Source organism: Hyperolius riggenbachi, chromosome 1 (genome assembly GCF_040937935.1).
Source record: "Hyperolius riggenbachi isolate aHypRig1 chromosome 1, aHypRig1.pri, whole genome shotgun sequence".
NCBI lineage: Eukaryota > Metazoa > Chordata > Amphibia > Anura > Hyperoliidae > Hyperolius > Hyperolius riggenbachi.
Window position 1 is genome coordinate 16,053,096 of NC_090646.1, and position 22,424 is coordinate 16,075,519.

General features: G+C 46.9%; 1 protein-coding gene across 1 annotated transcript in view; it reads left to right on the forward strand.

The window, feature by feature from the left end:
* The first annotated feature begins 6,328 nt into the window (after positions 1 to 6,328).
* Positions 6,329 to 22,424, forward strand: part of LOC137545008 (uncharacterized) — a 43,871-nt gene continuing 27,775 nt past the window's right edge. The window contains exons 1-3 of the mRNA XM_068266123.1: positions 6,329 to 6,446; positions 16,547 to 16,846; positions 18,939 to 19,214. Of these exons, the coding sequence (XP_068122224.1) occupies positions 6,386 to 6,446; positions 16,547 to 16,846; positions 18,939 to 19,214 (637 nt within the window). The 5' untranslated portion in view covers positions 6,329 to 6,385. The remainder of the gene's footprint in view (positions 6,447 to 16,546; positions 16,847 to 18,938; positions 19,215 to 22,424) is intronic.

A 22,424-nucleotide genomic window follows, 5' to 3' on the forward strand; every position in this document is an offset into this window, starting at 1 on the left:
CCCTCTCAGTGAAGGTAGACTGAGAGGGGCGGGGAGAGGCGGCGACCAGCGGGGATTGACGCGCTAAGAAGCAGAGCTACAGCCCTAAGCTCTGCCTCAGCAGGAAGAGCTCCCCGGACACAGGAGAGGGGATTTAGGGGGTATAAACCCCTCGTTTTGCCACGGAATAGCTGCGGTTTAGCAGGGCTTAGGGTGCTTCAATTAAATACACGTTAAAAGCAGACCTGATTGGGATTGGATATTTCCGCCAGACCACAAGCGGAGAACTGCTGCTGCGCCTGCGATGGAACCAGGGAAGGTAAATATTGCAGGCGCCACTGCGCCTGTGCCACAGCCAACTTTTCTTGTCGGCTGTGGTTTTGGGGGCCCAGCGCTGCCACCGTGGGATGGAGGAGGACGGGGAAAGCCTCGATAGGATCCAGAGGCTTCCTCCTCCCGAGGTGAGTACCCCACAGAATTTTATTGGACGAGGAATTAAAGGAATTAAACACTGGAGATTTTTGCACTGTAGGAGCGTACACCTATTTTTGAGGTTACCTGATTTATCCGAAGTCTATTTTGCACTATAGTGGGGAGGGGCATTTGCTCACATGTGTGATCTCTCAGTTGCTACGAGCAACCATCTAGGGTGAGTATAATTTATTCTTACAGTGAACTGAGATACTTCACTTAAAGTGAACCTTGTAGAAAAAATAAAACATTTTTAACTTAACTGGGGCTTCTACCGGTGCCATGACAAAGCGACCCTCTGGTTCCCTGCAGCGCCCTACTTTTGTTTTGATGTGTGGCCCCAGTCTGCATGCCTACTGATCGCGCTCCCGTGGACGGGAGTGCTCTGTGCATGCGCAGTATGCAAAAATCTCTACTGCGCGTGTGCAGAATGGTCCAGGTGATGGAAGCGTGATCGAGGAAAGCCGCAAATGCACAGTCGCCCTTCGACTCGCCAGTCGGCCGGCAGGGAGATGGTCACTGCGGGAGACTGGAGGGACACTTAGTGACAGCGCAGGGTGGCTGCGGGGGACTGCAGGGACACTTAGTGACAGCGCAGGGTGGCTGCGGGGGACTGGAGGGACACTTAGTGACAGCGCAGGGTGGCTTCAGGGACTGGAGGGACAGCGCGGGCACAGGGCGGCTGCAGGGGGCTTGTACAAGTCCCAGGTAAGTCACTCAGTGTTTGTTTGTTTTTTAAGCAGAAATCACACTTGTCAGTGCGGGAAAAGGCACACACTTTTTGTTTTTGGGGTTTTCATTGCATGCAATTTTTCAGTCACAATGCCCATTTGTCTGCATTTTAGACATGCATTCTTTTCACAGTAGATTATGACTGTCAACAAGAACACAGTATGAACAACAAGCCCTGTTTGACTGACATTGGTTTAAGTTCTAATGCACATGATGCATAGGAGGGTAGAACACCCTACACTTGTCTGAATAGCTCTTATATGCACTACAAGAACCAGCATGCCAGGGGGGATCTCTCCTGTACTGTCAGTAGCTGGAGGGGATGGGGGGAGGGGTTCTGGAGCCTGGAGGGGGGGATAGATGAAGACACAGTACAGTACTATATAAATAAACTAGCTGGTTGCCCGGGTATGTATTTGGCTGGTGTTAGCTCCACCCACTTTTCCTAACCCTAACACACTATGGGCTTGATTCACAAAGCAGTGCTAACTGTTAGCACGCCTGTGAAAACCCCCTTAGCACGTCTAAACAAGCTTTTCGCGCATAAAACTTTACGCGTGTACTGCACAGAGCGCAGGGCGCTCCGCGCGAAGTGCCCATTAATGCCTATGGGACTTAGCGCGCATAAAACTTTGCGCGCGCAAAGTTAGCGCGCGATCTGATTGAGAAATCCGGTGCTAACCTACTTAGCACCCTGGTTAGCGCGTCTAAAGACTTTAGACGTGCTAAGTAGGTTAGCACCGTTTTGTGAATCAAGCCCTATGACTCAATGACCTAGTTTGTGAGCTTTGCAGTGTTTGGCATCAATAATTTGCTTTGAAATGAAACAAATCTGATTGGCTGTGGCTCCACCCTCTTTTCTGAATTTGAACCCCAGTCACCCAATGACCAACTGTAACTGGTTTTAAGCTTGTGTCCTTAACAGTGCAAGAATGGCAGCAATTGAATATTCCCCTTGAAAAGCAATAAATGAATTTGGATTGGCTTTTGTAGACTCCACCCTCTTTTATGAATATTAATCCCAGTGACCCAGTGACCAAGTGTGCAAAGTTTGAGAACCCTACCATTAACAGTGTAAGAATGGGTGCAGTTTACATTTTCCCAGTGAAATTTGTACTTGTCTCCGCCCACTGATGACCCGGTATTGCCTGGGTATGTATTTGGCTGGTGTTGGCTATGCCCACTTATTCTAACAGTAACAGACAATTACTTAAAGGGAAGGTTCAGGGAGGGTGGGTAAAAAATAAAAATCAAATTCCACTTACCCGGGGCTTCCTCCAGCCCGTGGCAGGCAGGAGGTGCCCTCGCCGCCGCTCCGCAGGCTCCCGGTGGTCTCCGGTGGCCGACCCGACCTGGCCAGGCCGGCTGCCAGGTCGGGCTCTTCTGCGCTCCAAGGCCCGGAACTTCTGCGTCCCACGCCGGCGCTCTGACGTCATCGGACGTCCTCCGGGCTCTACTGCGCAGGCGCAGAAGCCTTGGAGCGCAGAAGAGCCCGACCTGGCAGCCGGCCTGGCCAGGTCGGGTCGGCCACCGGAGACCACCGGGAGCCTGCGGAGCGGCGGCGAGGGCACCTCCTGCCTGCCACGGGCTGGAGGAAGCCCCGGGTAAGTGGAATTTGATTTTTATTTTTTACCCACCCTCCCTGAACCTTTCCTTTAAAGGGATACTGTAGGGGGGTCGGGGGAAAATGAGTTGAACTTACCCGGGGCTTCTAATGGTCCCCCGCAGACATCCTGTGTTGGCGCAGCCACTCACCGATGCTCCGGCCCCGCCTCCAGTTCACTTCTGGAATTTCTGACTTTAAAGTCAGAAAACCACTGCGCCTGTGTTGCCGTGTCCTCGCTCCCGCTGATGTCACCAGGAGTGTACTGCGCAGACACAGACCATACTGGGCCTGCGCTGTGCGCTCTTGATGACATCAGCGGGATCGAGGACCCGGCAACACAGGCGCAGTAGTTTTCTGACTTTAAAGTCTGAAATTCCAGAAGTGAACCGGAGGTGGGGCCGGAGCATCAGTGAGTGGCTGCGCGGGCACAGGATGTCTGCGGGGGACCATTAGAAGCCCCGGGTAAGTTCAACTCATTTTCCCCGACCCCCCTACAGTATCCCTTTAATTACTCAATGACCAAATTTGTGAGCTTTACAGTCTTTGGCATCAATAATTTGCATGGAAATGAAATAAATCTGATGGGCTGTTTGTGTCTCCACCCCTTTTCTGAATTTGAACAACAGTCACCCAATAAATAACTGTACCCAGTTTGGGGCTTGTGCCATTAACAGTGCAAGAATGGCAGTAATGAAATACTTCCTTTGAAAATCAATAAATGATTTTTGATTGGCTTTTGTAGGCTCCATCCACTTTTATGAATAATAGCTGATTGCCCGGCATTGCCCGATTATGTATTTGACTGGTGTTGGCTCCGGCCACTTTTTCTAACCCTAACACACAATTACTCAATGATGAAGTTTGTGGGCTTTGGGGTCTTTGTCATCAATAATTTGTATATTCCCATAGAAATTAAACAAATCAGATTGTCTGTTTGTGGCTCTGCCCCTCTCCAGCATTTGAACCCCAGTCACCCAATGACCAACTGTAGCAGGTGAATTTTGATTGGCTATTATAGGCTCCACCCACTTCCCATAATATTAATCTCAGTCGCCCAGTGACCATCTGGGCAAAGTTTGAGAACCCTACCATTAACAGTGTAAGAATGGCTGCAGTTTATATTTTCCTAGTGATATTTGTTTTTGGCTCCGCCCACTTTTTGTTTTGTTTTTCAGTTTGTGAGCTCTGGTGTCCTTGGTGTCAATAATTTGTAATTTACCAGTGAAATGAAACAAATCTGATTGGCTGTTTGGAGCTCCACCCCTTTTCTGAATTCGAACCCAGTGACCCAATGACCAACTGTACCAGGTTTGAGGCTTGTGCCATTAACAGTGCAAGAATGACAGCAATTTAAATATTCCCCTTGAAAATCAACAGGTGAATTTTGATTTTCTTTTTAGGCTCCACCCACTTTTCTGAATATTAACCACTTCACCCCCCAGTGCTAAATTTCTCCGTCCCTCTGCGCACCGCTTCACCCCCAGGGACGGAGAAAGGCGCACTTGTTTGTTTACTGGCTGGGAGTGGGCGGGGAACTCTCGCGCACACTCCAGCCAGCCAGCACAGCAGGTTACTAATTGGATGTTAGGAACAAGCGTTCCTAAATCCAATTAGCCTCGCCGATTGCGAGTAGAATGAAGACGGCTTCAATCAAATGCCGTCTTCATTCAAAACAATGCAAGGTAAACAAACTTGCAGCCCGCGATCTCGCGCCCCCGCGACCCGCGCGCGCGCACACACCCCGGCTCTGCAGTACAATGATTGGTTATGGGGACTCTCCAGTCCCCAATAACCAATCATAGTACATCAGTACAGTAATGGAAGCAGCGCTGAAAGGGAAAAATCGCGCTGGTGTTTCAGGGGTAAAACCCCTCAGTTGTGAAATGGTTAATCCCAGTCACCCAGTGACCAAGTTTTAAGCTTTCGGGTTTCATCAAAATTGTGTGAATGGAAGCAGTTTATCTGGTAAAGTAATCTGATTGGCTGTTTGTGGCTTCACCCCTTTACTGGATTTGAACCCCAGCCACTTCATGACCGACTGTAGCCGGTTTGAGGCCTCTGCTATTATTAGTGTAAGAGTGGCAGCAGTTTCAATAGTTCCCTTGAAAATCAATAGGTGAATTTTGATTGGCTGTTGTAGGTTCCACCCACTTTCCTGAATATTAATCCCATTAATCCATTGACCAACTGTGTCCCGTTTGAGAACCCTGCCAATAACAGAATGGCTGAAATCAATCTAACAAATCGGATTGGCTGTTTGTGGCTCCACCCCCTTTAGTTAATTTGGACCCCAGTCATCTATCAGGCAAGAGGCCTCTGCCATTAACAGTGTAAGAATGGTAGTAATGTAAATATTACGCTTGAAAATCAATAGGTGAAATTTATTTGGCTGTTGGCTGTTGGCTCCACCCACATTTCTGAATATTAATCCCAGTGGCCTACTATGTCAAGTTTGGGAACCCCGCCATTAAAAGTGTAAGAATGGCTGCAATTTATATTTTCCCCTGGAAAAAATGTAGTTGTTGGCTCCGCCCACTTTTTCTAACCTTGACATACAGTCACTCAATGACCAAGATTATGAGCTTTGGGCTTTTGGTATCAATTTGTATATTCCCATTAAAATTAAAAAAAATCTGATTGGCTGTTCCCTTGAAAATCAATAGGTGACTTTTGATTGGCTGTTGTAGGCTCCACCCACTTTCCTGAATATTAATCCCATTCACCCAGTGACCAACTGTGCCAAGTTTGAAAACCCTACGATTAACAGTCTAAGGCTCAACACACACCATACAATCTTGGTTGTTCAATCTTACCACTTTGATGTAGTATAGGAGCTTATCCAATCAATCATTCAAGGTATTTTCAATCTGTTGGCCCTTATACTACATAGATTTGGTAAATCTGTACAACCAAGATTGTATGGTGTGTGTTGAGTTTAAGAATGACTGCAGTTTACATTTTTCTATTGAAAATGAATGGCTGAAATTTAATTGGCTGTTTTATGCTCCGCCCACTTTTCCTGAATGTGTAACATCGGTCACCAAGTGACCAACTGTGCCAAGTGTGGGGACTCTGGCTTGATTACTGTGAGAATGGCAGTCTTTTCCATTTTTTCCATTCACTTTAATGGGTGGAATCTGATTTGCTGTTTGTAGCTCCGCCCAGGTAAGCAGGGGGGCCGCAAGACCCCCAGAACATATCATCCCAGGCAGTAAGGGACCTGCATACCAAGTTTCGTTCGAATCGGTCAAGCCGTTTTCGCGTGATCGCGGCACATACACACACACACGCACAAACACGTGCACACACACACCTCCCCCCCCCTGATTTTATATATATATATATATATATATATATATATATATATAGATATATAGATATATAGATATATACATATGAGGAGTTACTATAGCGATATGCAGATGCATAGACATTGCCAGGAAATGATGAAGCAATCAGGAGACAGTAAAGTGACCATCCCACATCTCACCCCACAATCACCTCCCCAATCACCTGATTCTGGGCAGTTATCCATAGGGTAGCATTGTATCAGCAGCTCCTGTGCCAAGCTCTGTGCTGCGACCCCCATCCTGCACTATGGAGACCCCCAACTCTATCCTCCTCCTACTGCTGGTGGGCATCAGCTGTACAGCAACAGGTGAGAGATGCTCTGTATGTGCCCCCTGCAGCGTGTGATCTCTATGGGAGAGTGAGTGGTGGGGAGGGGGGTGTGTGTCTCAGGCTACCCCTATGTGCACTATGGAGAGGCAGTGTGATCTCTATGTGCCCCCTGTACTGTATAGAGGGGCAGTGTGATCTCTATGGGAGAGTGAGTGGTGGTGGGAGGGGGATGTGTGTGTGTCTGTCTACCCCTATGTGCCCTATAGAGAGGCTGTGTGATCTCTGTGCCCTGCAGGGAGATCCTAGGGCTAGGCTGTGTCTCCCCTCTGTAGAGGAATGCTGATGCTGCTGCTGCTGAGCTCTGCAGAGGAAATGACTTGTTTAGTAAATAGAACAATGTATCCGGACTGATTCTGCAACAATGTATCAGCATGTCACCACTATACAGACTAATAATAGATCACCTCTGCTGGGGGACTACAGGACCCAGCAGCACCAGACATGCCATGCTGAGCCTTGTAGTTGTGCAGAGTCTTGCAGGCTGCTTGCATCAGACAGGATGTCGGGTCCTTACATAGCATGCCCCATACTGTCACGTGAGGGGGAAGGGTTCCCTGTCATTTGACAGAGGCAAACTGGAGGTGTGTCTGTGACGTCACCGGATTGGAATGTCGCTGGATGAGCACGAGGAAGGGGAATTCCAGCAGGACTGGAGATCCCCTCTGCCTCGTGCTGTAGTGATGGGAATTCCAGCTCTTCTTGGAGAATCGGCTCTTCTGAACCGGCTCCCATTAAAGAGCCGGCTCTTACGGCTCTCAATCGGCTCTTTATTAAATATCACTAGACGCCACTCAAAATCGGAGTAAAAGCCCCGCCCCCGTCTCGATGACAACTCCAGACTGCTTCTCTTGCTCGGGCAATCCCTCCTGCTACTGCTCTGTTCCGCCCCTACACTCGTACAAGCTGCACGAGGAGGACTACATCTCCCAGCATGCCTCAGCGCCCTTTATTACACAACAAACCAGAGCTGTGTGGGGCGGCTGAGGCATCGGCTCTTTCAAAACTGAGAGCCGGCTCTTGTCGTTTGCAGCAAAGAGCCGGCTGGTTCGCGAACGACCCATCACTATCGTGCTGCATCCGGCAGGGAGGGGCTCCCTGAGAACTCCTAGCTAGTGTACCTACACAGTAATTTAATAATAACAATAATACAATTATAATAACATTCTCCCACACAGTATAATGTGCAGTGAGGGTCTGGCGTGTGTGATGACGTGGCGTGTATGGGATAATATACAGTATATATAATTATATATGTCAGTCATGTCACTAGCTGGCTGTACTGGGCACTGCCTGTGTATTGCACAATGTGGGTATTCCCATCAACGTCACATGACCACCCCTCCCTCCCCCACCCTTCCATATACATGATATTCATTACTCAGCTGCCTGGCCAGGGGGTGACCTCACCTGTCCTCAGATCTCCCCAACTCTGACCAGCATGGGACCCCTCATCCTGCTTCTACTCCTGCTTACAGCAGCCCCTACAGGTGAGACCCCCATTATTACTGAGGATCTCTCTACTCCTGTCTGCAACTGGGGGGGGGGGGGGTGCCTGGGGTACATACAGGTGCACTACAAGGCCCAGCATGCTATTATTACTGAGGATCTCTACTCCTGACAGCAGCTGGGGGCCAGAGGTGGGGGCTGGGAGCCTGGGGTACATGCAGGGGCACTACAAGGCCCAGCATGCTATTATTATCACTGACAGTATTTATAGTAGATCTGCATAGCTCCCAACTGTCTCTCTGTCCCTCTTTCAGGACTTTGTCCCTCTTTCTATGTAAATATATATATATTTCTCTACTAAAAAAAATGTGTTTGATTGACTCTAAACGTTATTCCCATCCTTTAAATTGATAAATTACTAATTTTAAAATGTTAACATGAATAAAAATGAAGCAGGATAGAAAGGACCAGTATGGTTTGAATGATAAAACAACATATTTTTCTTATGAAATCTTTATGGTATGCGTGACGTGGGTGGTATGGTATAACCCGATGAGTTCTGGAAATATGACATGCCTGAGTCAGCCGATAACTGTCGCTGCATAACTGTCTGGCGTAATAACACAGGGAGGAACCATAATACTCTTCCCCTGTGGCCAGTGGGGTGAGTCGGGTGTTGAGTCACTCTCAGTTATTATTGTGTGCAGGGCTGTGAAACGTTCTCAGTGATGCAACCACTTTCTGTTTCCCATGCAGGGGGTGGAGCCACGTGGGGTGGGAAAACATTACAGTCAGTGAGGGGTCAGGGGGAATCAGCTGAGTCAGGCTTTCACAATTACAACAAGGCAGCATGGCAGGTCAGTGCTTGCAGCGCTGGGGTTCTGGTGTCAGCTCCTGACAATTGTTCCCCATGTGTCTGTGTGGGTTTCCTGCTACATTACACACACTAAGAGTTAATCTTACCCCCTCCCCCCAGTCTGTTCTGTGTAGTAAATGTGTGACTGCCACAGAACTAGGTGGTCTGGATGTAAGTTTCATGTGCGGTCATGGAAAGGGTTATATCTTGATGGTAACGTCCATGTGGTGTCATAGTGGTCCTTGTCCCTCCCTGGTAATGCCCATGTGGCATCAAAGGGGCCATTATCTTTGTTCATGTTCCTTGTGGGTTGTAGCCAGGGACGGATTTATCACAAGGCACTGTAGGCACATGCCTAAGGGCGCCTGATGATGGAGGGGCAGCTCCTTCCCTTCCCCTAGCACCTCCCTCCTTCCCTTTGCTGAGCCCCGAGCGAAGTGTAAATGAGAGTTTACTTACCTGGCTCTTGGCATTCCACTGATCAGATCTCCTTTCAGTCAGGGACACCTCTAACTACCTAATACTGAGGGTACTTCTGGCTACCTAATGCTAAGGGGCACCTGTAGCGACCTATGACAGGCAGGGGAACGAAGGTAGAGGTGACAGCTGGGAGAGCCATCACACTTGTAGTGCGGTTCAGCAGGGTTTGTGGGTTCCTGGTGGGCGGAGTCTGGGGTGCCAGGACATCCGGGCCTATAGGCTCCTGTGATGTAAATCCAGGCCTGGTTGTAGCCGTCGTTTTCCTGGGACTGCCCATTGCTCCATAATTTGGTAGTGTTGGACCTAGAGGTGTGGTTGGTAATGTCCCTGGTGGTGAAGCCCTATTGTCCCAGTTGTTGTGGCCTTGGTGCCAGGTAATGTGACCACGGACATAGTTATTAATGTCTTGTAGTGCATTGTCAGGTGCCCACTGCTGATGTATGTGAGAATTTCTAGTGTGTCATTTTGTCACCTACCTTCAGAGGTCTCCCATTGTCACTCCTCGGCAGAAGGACCTAAGAGAAAACCCACTACAGAACAATACACAACATTTTAGCTTAAATGCTGTATGTATAAACAACCCAGAGAAATGGTGTAAGAATCCAGAGCCCCGGCTTTGTAGAATGAGTGTCGGAACACCCGCGTCTCCATTGCAAACACAGTAGGAATTCTGTTTTCCGCCATCAAAAAGTTGGCCTAGCCCACAAAAAGAGGTGAGGTGGGAAGTGTAATGCTCCCATTAAAGGTGCTAGTAAGAAGGAGAATGTTGTTTCCAGAATAAATTCCATGCTTGGATCCTAAAACTTCAGAAGTGTTGAGTTTTGGTAGATCAGGAGAAGGTCCAGTGAATGAATCCCAAGTGATGGAAGATCAGGAAGAAGATAAGGCATGAGAAAATCCAGGCAGGAGACTTTAGATGTTCAAGAGAAAGTCCTGGCATGGAACTTGAGAAGTTCAAAAGGAGGGTCCAGGTATGGAACCTAAACAGCTCAAAAGAGAGCCCAGGTGTTGGACCTGAGCAATGCAAGAGACAGTCCAGACATGGAACCTGAGCAGTTAAAAAAAGAAAAAAAGAGAGTACAAGTATGGAACCTAAACAGCTTAAAGGAGTTCTTTCGCGAAAAAAGTAGGCAGTTAAAAAATGTGACAGATGACAGGTTTTGGGCCAGTCCATCTTTTTAAGGGGTATTCTCAGGGCTTTCTGTGATTTCAACAGCATTTCCTGAACAACAGTTGCAAAATTTAACTGACATAATAGTGTGCACGTGATTAGGGAGGCTGGCTGGTATCTTGCTATTTTGGCAGTTAAACTGTTGTTCAGGAAATGCTGTTGAAAACAAAGAAAGCCCTGAGAATCCCCCTTAAAAAGATGGACTGGCCCAAAACCTGTCATCTGTCACATTTTTTAACTGCCTACTTTTTTCGCGAAAGAACCCCTTTAAAGGGAACCAGAGAGGAATGAATCGTAAAAATAGAAAAAGCTTCTATACATACCTGGGGCTTCCTCCAGCCCCATACGCACGGATCGCTCCCACGCCGCCATCCTCTGCTTCCTGAAACCGCCGGTACCGGGCCCGTCACTTCCAGCGGACGCGGCCAATTGTCCGCATCATAGGGGCTCCCTCCATACCCGTACGCATGCGGCTGCGCAGTAGGCAGCCTCATGCGTACTTATATAGAGGGAGCGCCGTGTGATGCGGAGAATCGGCCGTGTCCACCGGCCGACGCGCGGCAATGACGGGACCCGGTACCGGCGGTTCCAGGCAGCAGAGGACGGCGGCGTGGGAGCGATCCGTGCGTATGGGGCTGGAGGAAGCCCCAGGTATGTATAAAACCTTTTTTTTGATCCTCTCTGGTTCCCTTTAAGAGCGAGTCCAGGGCCCATATGCAATTCACTTTTTCTCCGGTGTTTTCTTCTGGGTGATATTTTCAAAGATGTCAATAAAATGCCTTTTTTAAATTACCAGCAAGCAAATAAAAAAAAAATACTTTAAATAGTTTTGAAAGTACTCTCCCTCCTACTTTTTGGTACTTTTTTTGAATTGGAAAGTGATGAAAAGTTATTCTAAATAGAAGATGAAAAATTATCACCTAGGAGCAAACACCATAGAAAAAACGAATTGCATATGGGCCCATGCGTGGAACCTGAGCAGTTCAAGAGAGAGTCCAGGTCTGGAAGCTAAGCAGTTCAAGAGAGAGTCCAGGCTTGTATCTTTAGGTCTTCATGAAAAAGTCTAGGCATGGATCCCTAGCAAGTGTTTAAAAAGTCCAGGCATGGAATCTTTGCAGTTGTGGATAAAAAATCAGGTATGGAACCTTTGGTGGTTTAGGAAGAAATCAAGGCTTGGAATCTTGTTAAGTAAAATTTCTGACAAAATTTGAAAGTAAATCCCAGACAGGGCAAATGCCCATTCAAGGTGACTTAAAACAGTCTCTTGGATGCCATGGACAGATGCAGCAGGAAGAGTCTCTCTTTATGGTTCAAGTTCCTCTTCATGTTCAGAATCAGCAAAGGAACAAAGAACCTGGTACCTCTTGGGAAGGGAGCCAGCACTCCTCCAGTCTGTCTGCCTCCATCTGGCATCCTAGCTTAGTGGCTGCAGACCACCATGAGGAAGACCACTATTGCTTAGAGCCCAGTGGCACTCAGAAGTCTATGTCCACCACAACCATCCAGTGAAACAATGTAGTGGTTTCAGTAGAGCAGCAGGGGCCTCTGAATCCCAGCAGACACCTGTCACCCTGCCCCATTGCTTAGAGCCCAGCGGCCCTCAGAAGTATATGGTCCTCACCGTCCACCATCCCATTTTCTAGGCAAGTGTGCTTAGCCATGAGACTAGTCATAGCAGGTGGGATTCAGGCTTGAGGTAACCCCTAGGCCTCACCACCTATCTCCTTACAGTACAAGGCTTAGACATGTAGGCCAAAGGCTAAAATGGTAAATGGCCAACCCAGGTCTTAATAAGTAGAACTTATGTAAGTCCAAAATGTCGTAGCGTCCCAGAGAAGAGGACTCGCGGAGTTACAGGTGTAGGGCCTGCCGGCAATCTGTGGAGTTGGTCACTGAAGCAGAATTCTTGGCCCATTTGCTTGCTCTGTGAGCCATTCTCTGTGTCCTTCCCGACATACCTCAGCCTCGTAGAACCTCTCCTCTCTGTTGGTGGGGACAGTTCACCCAGTTCAGCTTCATGCACAGGCTTTATGCCTCTGTCAGTTCTCGCAATTCATTCTCAGCCAGGGGACTTTCCAACTGTTATATGCCTCTGTCAGTTCTCAGAATCTACTCTCTGTCAGGGGACTTTCCACGCTCAGTGGTTATATGATGAGATGAAAGGAAGTGGCACCGCCCAGTGTATGTAGGTGGATGACGTGGCCTTCTCACACCTGCCAGCAGAACTGACGGGGGAGGGGATCTAAAACAATTCATTCTCTTTTGACATGGCAACTGTAGTCCTGTGTTCCAGCAGGTCAGAAGTGGTTACATAGTGTCAGTAATTAAAAAAATAAAAAAATACACAAAAATGTAGTGACTGTACACCGAAATGGGAATTTGTTTGGTAATGTGATATTTCTTCATTACTGATTTTAACTTTGCTTTGAAGCATTGTCCACCTCCAGTATGTACGGTATAAGCTATTACTCTGTGCCTGTACTGATAGTAAACTAGCTGCAGTGTGTGCTGATCTCTGCTACCTCCAGTATGTGCAGTATAGGTTGTTACGCTGTGCCTGTACTGATAGTAAACTAGCTGCAGTGTGTGCTGATCTCTGCTACCTCCAGTATGTGCAGTATAGGTTGTTACTCTGTGCCTGTACTGATAGTAAACTAGCTGCAGTGTGTGCTGATCTCTGCTACCTCCAGTATGTGCAGTATAGGTTGTTACTCTGTGCCTGTACTGATAGTAAACTACATGCAATGTGTGCTGATCTCTGCTACCTCCAGTATGTACGGTATAAGCTGTCACCCTGTGTCTGTACTGATAGTAAACTACATGCAGTGTGTGCTGATCTCTGCTACCTCCAGTATGTACGGTATAAGCTATTACTCTGTGCCTGTACTGATAGTAAACTAGCTGCAGTGTGTGCTGATTTCTGCTGCCTCCAATATGTACAGTATAAGCCTTTACTCTGTGCCTGTACTGATAGTAAACTAGCTGCAGTGTGTGTTGATCTCTGCTACCTCCAGTATGTACAGTATAAGCTGTTACTCTGTGCCTGTGCTGAGAGTAATCTAGCTTCAGTGTGTGCTGATCTCTGCTACTCCCAGTATGTACAGTATAAGCTGTTACTCTGTGCCTGTACTGATAGTAAACTAGCTGCAGTGTGTGCTGATCTCTGCTGCCCCTAGTATGTACAGTATAAGCTGTTACTCTGTGCCTGTACTGATAGTAAACTAGCTGCAGTGTGGGCTGATCTCTGCTATCCACAATATGTACAGTATAAGCTGTTACTCTGTGCATGTACTGATAATAAACTAGCTGCACCGTGCACTGAGTGTAGTGGCTGGATAGTGTACTGGTTAAGGGCTCTGCCTTTGACGTGGGAGACCAGGGTTTGAATCCTGGCTAGGGTCAGTACCTATTCAGTAAGGAGTTCAAGGCAAGACTCACTAACACTGCAGGGTGGCCTCTTGAGCGCGCCCCAGTGGCTGCAGCGCTTTGAGTCCGACAGGAGAAAAGCGCTATATAAATATTTGGATTATTATTATTATTATTATCATCTCTGCTACCTCCTGTATGTACAGTATAAGCATTTTCTCTTCCTGTACTGATAGCAAACTAGCTGCAGTGTGTGCTGATCTCTGCTGCCTCCAGTATGTACAGCATAAGATGTTACTCTGTGCCTGTACTGATAGTAATCTAGCTGCAGTGTGTGCTGATCTCTGCTGCCTCCAGTATGTACAGTATAAGATGTTACTCTGTGCCTGTACTGATAGTAATCTAGCTGCAGTGTGTGCTGATTGCTGCTGCCTCCACTATGGACAGTATAAGCTATTACTGTGTGCCTGTACTGATAGTAATATAGCTGCAATGTGTGCTGATTTCTGCTGCCTCCACTATGGACAGTATAAGCTATTACGGTGTGCCTGTACTGATAGTAAACTAGCTGTAGTGTGTGCTGATCTCTGCTACCTCCAGTATGTACAGTATAAGCTTTTACTCTGTGCCTGTACTGATAGTAAACTAGCTGCAGTGTGTGCTGATCTCTTCTGCCTCCAGTATGTACAGTATAAGATGTTAATCTGTGCCTGTACTGATAGTAATCTAGCTGCAGTGTGTGCTGATTTCTGCTGCCTCCACTATGTACAGTATAAGCTGTTACTCTGTGCCTGTACTAATAGTAAACTAGCTGCAGTGTGTGCTGATCTCTGCTGCCTCCAGTATGTACAGTATAAGCTTTTACTCTGTGCCTGTACTGATAGTAAACTAGCTGCAGTGTGTGCTGATCTCTTCTGCCTCCAGTATGTACAGTATAAGATGTTAATCTGTGCCTGTACTGATAGTAATCTAGCTGCAGTGTGTGCTGATTTCTGCTGCCTCCACTATGTACAGTATAAGCTGTTACTCTGTGCCTGTACTAATAGTAAACTAGCTGCAGTGTGTGCTGATCTCTGCTGCCTCCAGTATGTACAGTATAAGCTGTTACTGATGGCCTGTACTGATAGTAAACTAGCTGCAGTGTGTGCTGATTTCTGCTGCCTCCACTATGTACAGTATAAGCTGTTACTGTGTGCCTGTACTAATAGTAAACTAGCTGCAATGTGTGCTGATCTCTGCTGCCTCCAGTATGTACAGTATAAGCTGTTACTGTGTGCCTGTACTAATAGTAAACTAGCTGCAGTGTGTGCTGATTTCTGCTGCCTCCACTATGTACAGTATAAGCTGTTACTGTGTGCCTGTACTAATAGTAAACTAGCTGCAGTGTGTGCTGATCTCTGCTGCCTCCAGTATGTACAGTATAAGCTGTTACTGTGTGCCTGTACTGATAGTAAACTAGCTGCAGTGTGTGCTGATCTCTGCTGCCTCCACTATGTACAGTATAAGCTGTTACTGTGTGCCTGTACTGATAGTATACTAGCTGCAGTGTGTGCTGATCTCTGCTACCTCCAGTGTGTACAGTATAAGCTGTTACTGTGTGCCTGTACTGATAGTAAACTAGCTGCAGTGTGTGCTGATTTCTGCTGCCTCCAGTATGTACAGTATAAGCTGTTACTGTGTTCCTGCCACAAACACTGGATGCCTGGAGAACACGTATAACAGGTAACAAAACGTGTGATTTTGCCGGTGCCTTGTCTCAGCCGGATTGCTCCTACGGCTTAGGGGACTGTCCACACATACAAAGGAGACGGCACACCACTGGCTGCAAGCAAATTTGTTGTATTGGGAGCAAGTATACAAGTGTATACTTGCCCCAAATAGAGCAAATTTGTTTGCAGCCAGTGGTGTGCCGTTATTCGCTGTCTGTACTGATAGTAATCTAGCTGCAGTGTGTGCTGATCTCTGCTACCCCCAGAATGTACAGTGTGAGCTGTTACTCTGTGCCTGTACTGATAGTAAACTAGCTGCAGTGTGTGCTGATCTCTGCTACCCCTAGAATGTACAGTGTGAGCTGTTACTCTGTGCCTGTACTGATAGTAAACTAGCTTTTTGGTGTGTGTTAATTGATATTTAAGAACTAAGTTTACAATGTGTCCCTGCTACTTCTGAATTGTTCCTTCTTATTCAGGGCTAAGATGGAAACATCAGTTGTTTCATGCTGATTAATAATATGCTAATCTATAGATTGTAAGCCTTGCATCATGGAAATATGGCGTTATCTATGAACATAGCGCTCTGAGTGGGGGTGCAGGGCATCGTAAACCATGTTAGCGTTTCTCCAGCAATCTCACAATTTGCTGCCACTGAGTGGAAAAGCTTTTCTCTACCATAATTACAGGACTAGAAAAATGCTGTGGTCACATTGCCTCTTTGATTGTTAATAATGTTAAAAGTATCAACAGGATTATTACTTAAACCGTAGTATACTAAAGCAACCACAAGATGTCACTGTAAAGCGCTGCAGTGGTCTCTATGGTATTGTCATTTCCTGTATTCTCTCTGTGTTCCTCTTTAGTAAGTATGTTCTAATCTAAGCGGTGCTTCCTGATGGTGTTGTATTATTTATCTCTGCATATTGTTCTTCAGTAAAGAGTTCTGACTTGAGTCTGTGGCTGATTCCTGCTTCTTACTGGTTTGAAATAATAACAATCCCTCTACCTTCCATGACTAATTCCTCTAACTCTGTGTACTTCTGCAGGGACCGTTGAAGGCATGAAGGCTCGGAAGCTGTATGCAGCAAGCGGTTCAGCTGTATCCTTCCCCGCTGTGCAGCTGGACAGTGAGACCATGTTTGACTTCAGACTTTATGATGGAACCATTCTCTTATCATGTCATGGGTGTCACAGCCCCATGATCCGGAGCCCATACACCCACCGCGCCCGCTTCCTACCACATAACGGAACTTTCATTCTCTATAGTGTAAGGAAAGAAGACAGTGGCATCTATCGGCAAGTGGTCAACATGAGCATCACTGCCGAGGTCCATCTCCAGGTGATTGGTGAGTATTCCTTTTGGAGCACAATCCTCGTGGGCGTATCCATGCCATAACCTCGTGGGCGTTTCCATGCCATATCCTCGTGGGCGTTTCCATGCCATATCCTCGTGGGCGTATCCATGCCATATCCTGCTGGGCGTATCCATGCCATATCTTCGGGTGTGTATCCATGCCATATCCTCGTGGGCGTATCCATGCCATATTCTCGTGGGCGTATCCATGCCATATCCTCGTGGCTGTATCCATGCCATATTCTCGTGGCTGTATCCATGCCATATCCTCGTGGCTGTATCCATGCCATATCCTCGTGGCTGTATCCATGCCATATCCTCAGGGGCAAGATCCATGCCATATCCTCAGGGGCCAGATCCATGCCATATCCTCGTGGCTGTATCCATGCCATATCCTCATGGCTGTATCCATGCCATATACTCATGGGTGTATCCATGCCATATACTCATGGGTGTATCCATGCCATATCCATGCCATATACTCATGGGTGTATCCATGCCATATCCTCGTGGCTGTATCCATGCCATATCCTCATGGGCGTATCCATGCCATATCCTCAGGGGCTAGATCCATGCCATATCCTCATGGGTGTCTCCATGCTATATACTCATGGGTGTATCCATGCCATATCCTCATGGGTGTATCCATGCTATATTCTCATGGGTGTATCCATGCCATATCCTCATGGGTGTATCCATGCCATATCCTCATGGGCGTATCCATGCCATATCCTCAGGGGCCAGATCCATGCCATATCCTCGTGGCTGTATCCATGCCATATCCCCATGGCTGTATCCATGCCATATACTCATGGGTGTATCCATGCCATTTATTAATGGGTGTATCCATGCCATATCCATGCCATATACTCATGGGTGTATCCATGCCATATCCTCGTGGCTGTATCCATGCCATATCCTCATGGGCGTATCCATGCCATATCCTCAGGGGCCAGATCCATGCCATATCCTCATGGGTGTCTCCATGCTATATACTCATGGGTGTATCCATGCCATATCCTCATGGGTGTATCCATGCTATATTCTCATGGGTGTATCCATGCCATATCCTCATGGGTGTATCCATGCCATATCCTCATGGGCGTATCCATGCCCGTGTTTAAGATGGACAGAGAAATGTGTTGTACTTGTTGAACAGCTTTCCTGATTCAGTCACGTGAGCTGTGCCAAAAATGTGTGACAACCTCGGCCCTTGAGCACTGGAGTTTGACATCCCTACTTTAGAGTGTCACAGATCAGAACTGGCCTAGATATCCTCTTTTTTTTTTTTTTTTCTTAAACGTTTTGGTAGTTCACAAATGTACATTTTATGACATGTTAGCAAAAAACAAAAAAAAACTTACATTAAAAACTTTATTTTACCATTTCACAATAAATTGGTAAATTTGGTTTGGCATCCTATTTATAAGGCCAACTTTATTGTTGTTATCAATAAGAGATACCAGTGCCCAGGCCTGGATTTACATCGCAGGAGCCTATAGGCACAGATGTCCTGGCAGCCTAGACTCCGCCCTCCATGAACCTACAAACCCCACCGAACTGCATCGCAAGTGTCCTGGCTGGCCCAGCCGTCACTTCTCCCTTACTTCCCTTGCCCATCATAGGTAGCTACAGGTGCCCCTTAGTATTAGTTAGCCAGAAGTACCCTCGATATTAAGTAACTAGAAGTGCTCCTGACTGAAGGGAGATCTGGTCATTGGAATGCCGAGAGCTGTGTGAGCTGTGTGAGTAACCTCTCATTTTCAATCTCATCAGGACTCTGCATAGGGAAGGAGGGAGGTAGGCGCTCAGGGAGGGGAGTGAGTCAACTTTCTATCATCAGGTGCCTGTAGGCACGTGCCTACTGTGCCCACTGTGCCTTATGGTAAATCCGGCCCTGCCAGTGCCACTAACTGGATTCACCTTCACCTTTTCTGGTTAGCTCAGTTGGAAAGTAGGTTGGGGGCATAGAGGGAAGGGGTAGTGTATAGCCCTCCTCTGTGAGTCACTCTGCATGTCATAGGAAGATGACAACGTAGGTGACATCTTACTTTATACTATGCTTATTGTTTCCCATTCTCCAGCTCCTGTTTCTGGACCTATCACATGGACAAAGGAAGTGAAAGAGGACAACGGCCAGTGTTGGGTCCTCCTGTACTGCCAAGTTCCTGGGGAAGATTGGCTGCAAATCACCCTTCTCAATAAGGAGGAGAAGATCCCACAGAACCTCACCACCAGAACGGACAACTCCAGCCTTCTGTCCCTGGATGGCCGGGACCCATCATCTGCTGGGATATACTACTGTACTGTGGTCAATGAAGTCAGTTCCGAAACCTCTCAAGGCATCAGATTGCTACCAGGTGAATCACAGATCTCATGCTGTGTGATAACAGTGGATAGGATTGTTAGCCTCCATACCTCAGGCAATACATTCTCGATTGTGGGAGGTGCTAAATGGATGTTGTCAGGAACCGGCCCCACGGCACGCCTGCAGAGAGGGTTCCAAACTGGGGTGTGACCAGATCGAGAGGAGAAGCAGCCTTATTCAAGCTAACACCAGGCTGTCACCCATTAACAACTCTTCACTCTGCCACCACTAGCTGCTGCTAGACGCTTCAACAACTCCCACTCTGCTGGCGAGTGGCCTGCACTCAGTCCAGCGTTTTCGTATTTTGGTCAGCTTTGCGCTTAGGCCTAAATACGGAAACGTGACACACACAATGCAATCACGCTGTAACAAAACACAATCCCAGCATTACAATCAGGCACTGAACTTGTAACACGACTTACACTGCAGTCTCTCTCTAGGAATGCGAGCTCTGCCAGTACATCAGAAGTCAGGCTTATTAAATAAAGATTTAATATTCCAAAAAGTGGAACAGTGCAGAAAGAAATATATACAAAAGACTAACAAAAACAAAGTAAAAATTACAAAGACACACAACAAGACAGTTTGCAAAAATAAAACCGGGAATCAAAACGGAAATTGAACTTTTTAGCAGCGCAATGATCCAACTTGGTCGTGGAAGGACACTGTTTTTCTGATCAGATCAGGATCATCTCTAGCTGAGCGCTTTCCTTGGGAGAAGACGATCTCTGAATGTCCTATGCTGACTTATATAGGCAGATTTGTACCCTGAGGCCACTTGACGTTCAGATCCAGAACTAATCCAATTTCCCCAGATTGTGACATCACCATTCGCAGCGCCCTGTGTAAAATCCTTGCTTGCTGTGATATGCAAATTCCAAAGGCTTCCTGTTCCGCTTTGAACCTTCCAGACTCAGACAGTCTGTATATTGGGACAACCGGTGGCAGAGTTCAAAGCAATGCAGACACCTTGAAAAGGACAGCAGACTATTTCCTGACAAATGGCTGCTAATTAGCAGCTTCCTTCATCCTAGAGTCCAGGTGACAGTTATACCCCATAGCCAGCTGTCAGACTGGCTCCTAACAGGCATACACATAAGAGATAGTACATAGCCAACATAAAAAGAAAAAAAGTATGGCTTCTGTATTATATACAATATCACAAATAGCTGCTATATTATCACAGATGTGACCTACTCTAACAATACATCTCCTGTGTACAACTAAAGGTGAGAAGTCATTGCTCATCTAATGTAGATACATTTACTCAAAAACACAATAATGGTTCTGCTGCATCAGTGTGACCCTTTGCATAAGATGCATGCTTGAAGTGTTATGAATGGCCCTTGGTGAGTGGGGGGTGCGGACTTCTCAAGAGGTGATTTTGTTGCAGATAATAATAATAATCCTAACATTTGTTACAGCGCTTTTCTCCTGTTGGACACAAAGCGCTCAAGATCTGCAGCCACGAAAGGCGCATTCACACTATGGCGATTAGTGGTTGTCGATTCCTGCTAATCGCCGAAGCGCTATTGCTTTTTAAAGCGCTACCGCAATTATAACCCTATGGCAGAGATCTCACTGCTGCAATTGCCACCAATCGCGGGCGTTTTCGCGATTAACAGCAATCGCAAAACGTGTTACCTACAGCATTTTGCCACGATTCTCGAGTGATCGCGGTATAGTGCGTAAACAAGCGCTGATCGCAAATGTCGGGAATCGTGGGAGTGTACAGTGATTTAACCATGCTAATTGCTCATTTTGCTACTTTGTAGTGTGAATGGGCCCTGAGGGTGCTCTCAAGAGGCCACCCTGCAGTGTTAGGAGGTCATTCCCAAGGACTTCATGTGGAGGGACATACAAACTCCATGCAGAGCGTGCCCTGGCTGGGATTAGGACTGGAGACCCAGAACTGCAAGACGAGAATGCTAAACACTACCCCACCGTGACTCATATGACTTATGCAAGTCGTATGGCTACTTAGCAATTTAGGCACTGATAATATGTGAGTAGCCTAGGCTAAGGATTACTTGGCAACCCTGCGTTTCATGACAGAGGAAGTGCTGGAAAACCCCACCGTCCTGAACCCAGGCAGGAATAAAAAACGGGAAGCACTTTTCACCCACCAATATGTTATTACTCAAAAGTTAACATGAAAGTTGTGGGCAGATTTCTCTTTAGGTTAGTGGAGTAGCACACTGAAGCACACGGTGCCCACAATGCTGCGTGATAAAACAGAATACGGCGATGGTAAAACGTAAACAAAACAGTTATCTTCAAGGAGGCCCTCAAAATGCACCTTTTCACTCCGGCCTACGCCCCCTCACTGGTGCTCTAAACCCGCAGCTGAACTCTGGTCCCCGACCCTTCATGTCCCCAACTCTCCCTTTAGATTGTAAGCCTTTAGGCAGGGTTCTCCTCCTTGTGTCTCCTACCTGATCACGCACCTCCGTCACCGTACACCCATCCTGAGTGAACTCAAGTTGCCTAATCTCCATGCTCCCATCCAGTGACTAAGCATTACCTTGTACTCATACGTGTGCTGCGTGATCTGGTTTGCATGTATTCCTGTATTGTCTTCATGGGCGTAACAATAGACCCTGCAAGGAATGCAGCCGCAGGGGGCCCCGTGGGGGGGAGAAGTTTCCTTTTACTGTCCTGAGATACTGACAACTAAGGGCACTGAGAGAAAAAGCTTTCTGCTCTCTACAAAAAAATATAGGAGTGGAGTAGAGCCAACTAATAAACTAAGTATTTTATAAAAATATCAAAAAAGCTTTATTAGTCAAAATCCCAAAACACACAAACACATATATTAAATTAAAATACTGCTAGGTGGCCCCCAACACCCAAACCGGCGCCTTCACAATCATACCAACACAGCAGCACCTATAACTCATAGGACCAACAGAGAATTTCAGTTAAATATATGAGATAACCCCACTTTTTTTGAGTGTCCTTAGGAAACTCCACTCGTGGTATACTTAGTTGTAAGGCAAAGTTCTTGAGGACACACAGCAATAATCAAGAATTATGGTAGACACTGTCTATACAAGCAAGCATAGAGGTGTTAGTAAAGTCACTCAGCCTTAGTAAGCCGCAATCTATAAATGGTAACTTCCAACTGACTGTCCATATATCATTTGATGCAGAGTCAGCAAAGCCATGAAGATTCGTAGGCATAAGCACAAGCAGCAATATA